The 6,000-nt window shown below is 39.5% G+C and overlaps 1 protein-coding gene across 1 annotated transcript in view; it reads right to left on the bottom strand.

Annotated features, from left to right (window-relative positions):
- Positions 1–435: 435 nt before the first annotated feature.
- The window catches only part of LOC117817893 (dedicator of cytokinesis protein 2-like), a 107,777-nt gene continuing 102,212 nt past the window's right edge, over positions 436–6,000 (bottom strand). The window contains exons 46-52 of the mRNA XM_034690689.1: positions 5,161–5,244; positions 4,925–5,062; positions 4,341–4,468; positions 2,877–3,078; positions 2,622–2,727; positions 1,856–2,004; positions 436–1,230 (exon numbers count right to left, since the gene is read on the bottom strand). Coding sequence (XP_034546580.1) covers positions 1,168–1,230; positions 1,856–2,004; positions 2,622–2,727; positions 2,877–3,078; positions 4,341–4,468; positions 4,925–5,062; positions 5,161–5,244 — 870 coding nt within the window. The 3' untranslated portion in view covers positions 436–1,167. The remainder of the gene's footprint in view (positions 1,231–1,855; positions 2,005–2,621; positions 2,728–2,876; positions 3,079–4,340; positions 4,469–4,924; positions 5,063–5,160; positions 5,245–6,000) is intronic.

The raw sequence follows: 6,000 nt of genomic DNA, 5'->3' as shown, positions 1-6,000 counted from the left end.
CAATCTAATTTGTTTTATCTGTAGCTGGGATTATTTTTTACATAAATGTGACCTTTAGAGCACTGCCATCTCTTAAAGCTGATTTATACTTCTGCGTCAAATCGACGGCGTAGCCTAAGCCGAGGGTCCGCGTAGCTCCCGTACCTACGCAGAGGCCTACGTACATAGCTGACGTGCACCTCCTAGAAAATGTAACTACCGGCAGAATCAACGTGGACCGCAAGCAGTGTAAAAGTCCCTTGAAAAGCACAAGGGTCCTTTTTGATATCCCTTAAAAAAAACAATGAAATATAAAGTGTTGATTAGAGACCTTCAGAAATGCCACATTCCTTTGGTAATCTTCAGACAGAGTAAGGCTTTTTCATTTCCACCTGCTTCTTTAACTTCTGCTTCTTATGTTTAACTAACCATAAAGATATGAAAGAGGCATGATTGTTATCATAAACAAGGGGAAAGTGTATTTATTTTAACATGTTTTATTATTCCTTGCACTCGAAACATTTTGAATTATTAACAGAAGCAAAGTTAATGGGTTTCCAACTCCACAAAAATAAACAACATTGTTTATATTGGAAAGCACACTAAACAGACTCAGTTTTGTCTGAATTCTTGTGTAAACACAATACAAGCCACAGACTTTGTTTGGTAGGCTTCACAATATTGTTGCTCCCCATTATGTTTAAATTTATTAGACCTTCTTGTTTGTTGTATGAGTGCCAAAGCTTTTTGGCAGCATGTTCCCGTTACAGGTCCTTTGGGAGGACGCAGTAACCTTTGTGCTTTATCAAATTATTATTTTCCCATTAACTTCAGCCAGTCACAACAATGCCAAAACCGTATAATAAGAAGCTTTTTAATCAAGCACGTCAGCGGGATGGTTTGTGTTTGTTCATTCTCGTAGAAGCACAATTGATTGAAAAGCTGTAAGATGGCATTTAGCTTTGCTGGGAATCATTTGAATTACCTGGAAAAAGGTCAAGGCTCCAAAATAGCCTTTATTGATAGGTAAAATCAATTATATTAAGGCAACAGCAACACTGAGACTGACAGGCCGACGGAGACAAGGAGTGGGTGCATCATTTGGTTTTGCTTCAGGCTAGTTAGGACTTCTTTGTAAACAAATGTATAAAGATTAGTAAAGGTAAACTGAAATTAAAATGAAGGATTTCAGAAATGGTTGGCACTGTCTCTGGATGAATCAGCAGGCTTCACATCCTCTGATTTGGAGCTCTGTAGAAAAAAAGACATGCAAAAGATGAACATTAAGTTTATTCTGAGTTACAGAAATTATTTACAGTACATCTGATATTTATCAGAAAGTTTATATTAGTGTAAAATCATGCAATAACATTTCATATTTTAACTTTTCCTGAAGTTATCTGGCTAAAACTAAATGCGATTAAACTTTCCTCTGTTCATGGCATAGTAGAAAAGTTCAGGAAAATGATATTCCCCTTCCTTTCTAATATTTTGGTAAAAAGAACATATTACTGAATACAACTCATATAACTGTTATATATAGCTAGCTTTCCTGGCCCTGTCTAAAGTAAAAAAATAAATCTTACTTTAAGCATATGTAAAATATTGATATATAAAGTGTTAACAAGTTAGCTCGTGAGGCAGAGGTATTTTCTGTTTATATATCAAATCAGTCAGGTAAAGTTTTCCCCTCTGTTTCTGTTCTTTATATTAAACCAACCTCTTCTTTGCTTTATCTTCATAGTCACCTTACTCACATGAGAGAATTATCTTTTATCTACCTAAAACGTATTCAGTATTCATACAGAAGCACTAATTCTCAAAAGTAAACCTAATGTTTCACCATGGGTCTTAATTAAATCGTTTTATGTCTCACCTTAGACTTGAAGAGCAGATTAATGACGCCCTTTGAGCGCCTGTCTGCTGTTCTGTCAGAGCTCCCACAGACAGACATGCTTTTACTGTCTCTCCTAGTTCTGGCAGAGTCCACCTCCTCTGTGCCCCCCACCACCGCCAAGGACAGACCTACACGTGTAAACAACTTTAGTGTTTGTTTCTTACTGATAACCACATTACTACCAAACCTCTGGCCCTTCCTGCTGCCAGGATTTGTTCTGACTAATTTTGTTCTAGCATCTGTTCCACTGATGTACTATCTGAAATGTCAACACCCATTTCTCATTGTGTGTGAGTGTGTGTTCAGCAAGGCTGTACAGCGTGCGGTCAGTGGAGCTAATCAGAGGAGTCTATTAAAACAACAATCAATGCTGGCTCAGCTGGCCTGTTCCAACATGGCAGGAGGCCAAAGAAATGAGGGTGAATTGTGGTCTAATGTGCTACTTTGAAGAGCAGGTACTGAACAGATACTGAACTGATGGAATAAAAACTTGACATTTTTCAAAGAATTACAACCAGTATGATTACTCTGCTACCATACATCAGAGTTTGTGTTGGGTCAGACTATTACTGCAAAATTCCTTCTTGCCATATTTTTTACTTGAATTCACCTGACTGCAAAGGCTTGGATGTGGTTTTTAAAATTTTGTTTTATTGTAAAAAAACCACCACAATCTCAGGGAATAACTGTGTATTTCAATCACAGTGGAATATGCAGTACCACATTATTTTTGTATGTTGGTCACCTGTGATGGCAGGCAGGGATCTGGAGTTGGCGCTCGTCAGTGACACGTTTCCTTGATTCGGCTCAGATAAGTTGGTGTCACTGCGGAACTCCTGTTTTTTGGACAGCTAGAGGGAGACAGAGATCACAACAAACTCAGAGACAACACACATCACACATTCTCAGCTCTGTAACTCAGCAACTGATGTCCTCTCTTTTCTTAATTCATATCTACCTTTCCTCATATTTTCTCTAACCTCCTCCTCCTCATTCTCACCCGTTTGGAGTCCAGTGTACTTGTCCTCTCTCTTTCCTCGGTAATGAAGATCATGCTGCTCCTCTTCTTTTTCTTCTTGCTCTTCCTCAGTTTGACCTCTGAGTCACCCACGGTCACCACTTCCTCCATTGTACCACTTACACTGCCGCTGGAACGCGGCAGGGAAGAGGTCCAGGAGATGGGAGACTCCGGGGTGAGGTCCCTGGGAGAAAGAGGTGAAGGTGGAAGCAGTCCATAAAAGGGGGTAAATGTTTGTTTATATTTCTACAATGACTTACAGTTGTTTGTAAAGAGCTGGGAATCCCTGGTAATGACATCCCAGCTCTGATCTGAGTTAATCTGAACAAGATTTAATTTCTTTAAACATGTATTTGTGTGCAAGTGCAGCTAAGAGTTTGCTCTAGATCATAATTTTAACTTGAACAACAGATCTGCTGTATGTTGTGTCACAAAAGCCAAACAGTGTTTAGATCTCCAGACAAACCGGACAAAGTTTCCATGCTTTTTTTTTTTTCACAAATCTGAATCATGATTTTGTCATTTTAGCTGACTTGAAAAACTATCTCTAAAAGTAAATCACATGAAAATCACTTTCTTGGGGCCATACTGCTGAAGTAAGCCAGAGTGAAGCTTGTGTAATTTACTATCCACTATTGAACTGAGCCTCACAGTAATCAGATGAATGGGTGATACTCCAGGGGTTGAAATAAACCAAGAAATGACAGCCGCACTGAAAAAGGAAGCCTTGGCTGGAAATCATTCAACCAACCCAAACTGGCTTCACTGAAATTACAGAGAGGTTGGCATCCGGCCCCATAGGTATATACCCCATCAATGCCCAAGTATGGTAGACAATGATTGCTGATGGGTTCTGAGATTGGCATTCTCCAGTCCAGGGGATCCCAAACTTTTCAGCCTGTGACCCATAAATAAGACTCATGACCCCCTCTATCCCCTGAGGTGGTAAAAAGTTGCTTTTTACAGCCGCAGGCAAGCACTGAGAGACCAATCCAAAAACAGAAACTAGGACAGCACTAAAGAACACAACAACCAAACAAACAAAATGTTATTTTATAAAAGGCTAAAGGCAGAATACAAGCAGCACTGATTAAACGATTTAATAAGCAGATGCACAGATGGGTCCGTGTAGCTCTGGCCAAGAACTGAAAATACTTAATTTAGTTGATCTGTAGAAAATAAAGCTACCTATGTGAATATGTTGCTATGTTTCCTATTTTATATGAATGTTTCTATTTGAAATGTAATCACCATTTTTGATTATCTTTTTGCAATAATATGCTGTTTTAAATCATCAAACAATTAGGGGGGAATTGCACAAACCCCCACATCATCAGTGTACTGCACCCCCCCCTTTGGGAACCACTGCTCTATAGCCCAGAAACTCCAAGGTCAAGTGGTAAATCAATCTTTTAATACACTGTCAAAACAAGTAAAGTATTCTACCTGTCTGCATACAGCTTCGTTGGAGTACCACATTCAGATCCTTGCAGAGAGGAAATGGAGATGATGGACTGGCGAAAGGAGCGCAGCATGGAGCGGGGACGAGTGGATTTCCTCTCATCCAAATCCGGCTGAAAAAAAGAGAGTCAAACTTTCTCAAATCTAATTGAAGACGAGAGCACTTCAATTGTAAAGTTCACAGACAGTGAAAAGGCAGAAGTTCATAATCAGAGAATCGTTAAACTCAAAAGCAAATAAAGATAAAAGGAGTGTATCATCACTCCCTCTCATCATTAGTTTAATCACTCCTGAAGGGCAGAGATAATTTACAAGTCAATGACCATGTTTAGCCTCAGAATGAACATCTGAACTGTGTTGTTGTTGAAGAGAATTTAAAGGAACAACTCCCACATTAAAGCTCTACTCGTCTGTCTGGGTCAGCTCATTGTCAGCTTAATTAATGTCAGAATCGAGCAGAACATAGAACATATAGAACATATTTAGTACTATAGTGAATCTATATATCTCAGTAAAAAGAACTTATTATCTTACTTTTTCTTCCTTCCCCGTCATCCCACTATTCTTACCAGCTCTCTCACTCCGTACTCCTTCTCCACCTTCTTCCTCAGCTGTTTGAAACACTCCTCCATGCGCTCGTGGAATGGGCGCAGGTCATCCGTCACCCTCTTCCCATGCAGAGAGATCCCCCCGCCTAGTAATGGGATCTATAAAAGCCACATTTATGATGTCAACAGAATGTCCACATAAAAGTGACAAGGCTTTATGTGTTGTGCTCAATAAAGTGTGTTACTGTGTTCAGTACCTGCCATGCAATGAGGTCTTTGAGGCGCAGCAGTTTGTCTCTGTCCTCCTGGTGCTGCTGGGTGTACTCGTCAGTAAAGAAGGCCTGATAAACACAATAATAAAACTCATTTAAGGGATCAAGGCTGTATTTTCACTTCGGTCAGGCATTTTGCCAATTAATTTGGGAGTTCTCCGCTGATATACGCATTTTCTGAACTTGCTGATTTTATCCTATATAGGATATTAATAAACTGAATGGTGTCCAAGGATGAACTTTTATTACATTTAAAGGTATAAAAACACAGGAATCTAATCAGTTCATTGTGCTAAGTGGTTTTGGGACTTATTATATAGAGGACTTCATGAGATGACTCAACCAAACTGAGTTAATACATCATGAGTGACAGCTCAATCAGTACATGAAAGCAGTATCTTAGGTTTAGAGTTTTAGGGGCTTTACAGTCATACTCATAGTCAGAGGTGCAACAGATCACAAATCTCACGGTACAGTTTGTCTATTTCATTTCTTCATCCATATATATTGGGAAAAACTTTTCTATGCAGAAGGTTGAGTTGTCACGTTGCTGCCTCCGGTTGGTTCTGAAGGAGCCTGTATTGATGATTAGCCCTCTCACTGCAGTAAGTCGATGCAATTATTGGGCTTCTTTTTTATTGTTTTGCTTATCGAACTCTGAAACCTGCACCCCAACCTCCTCTCACTCACACTCAAAGAGCACATGGGTGGGGCTCACACACAGACAGGCATGTTTCTCATGCTTGTATTAGTATGAAGCAGAGGTGAATGCTTTATGAAACAGTAAAAAAGCTACTAATCCCAACTTGTTATTGTGCACGTTGA

The sequence above is a fragment of the Notolabrus celidotus genome, chromosome 8 (assembly GCF_009762535.1).
Source record: "Notolabrus celidotus isolate fNotCel1 chromosome 8, fNotCel1.pri, whole genome shotgun sequence".
NCBI lineage: Eukaryota > Metazoa > Chordata > Actinopteri > Labriformes > Labridae > Notolabrus > Notolabrus celidotus.
The sequence above is the reverse complement of the archived record's forward strand: the minus strand, read 5'-3'. Positions and strand labels throughout refer to the sequence as shown.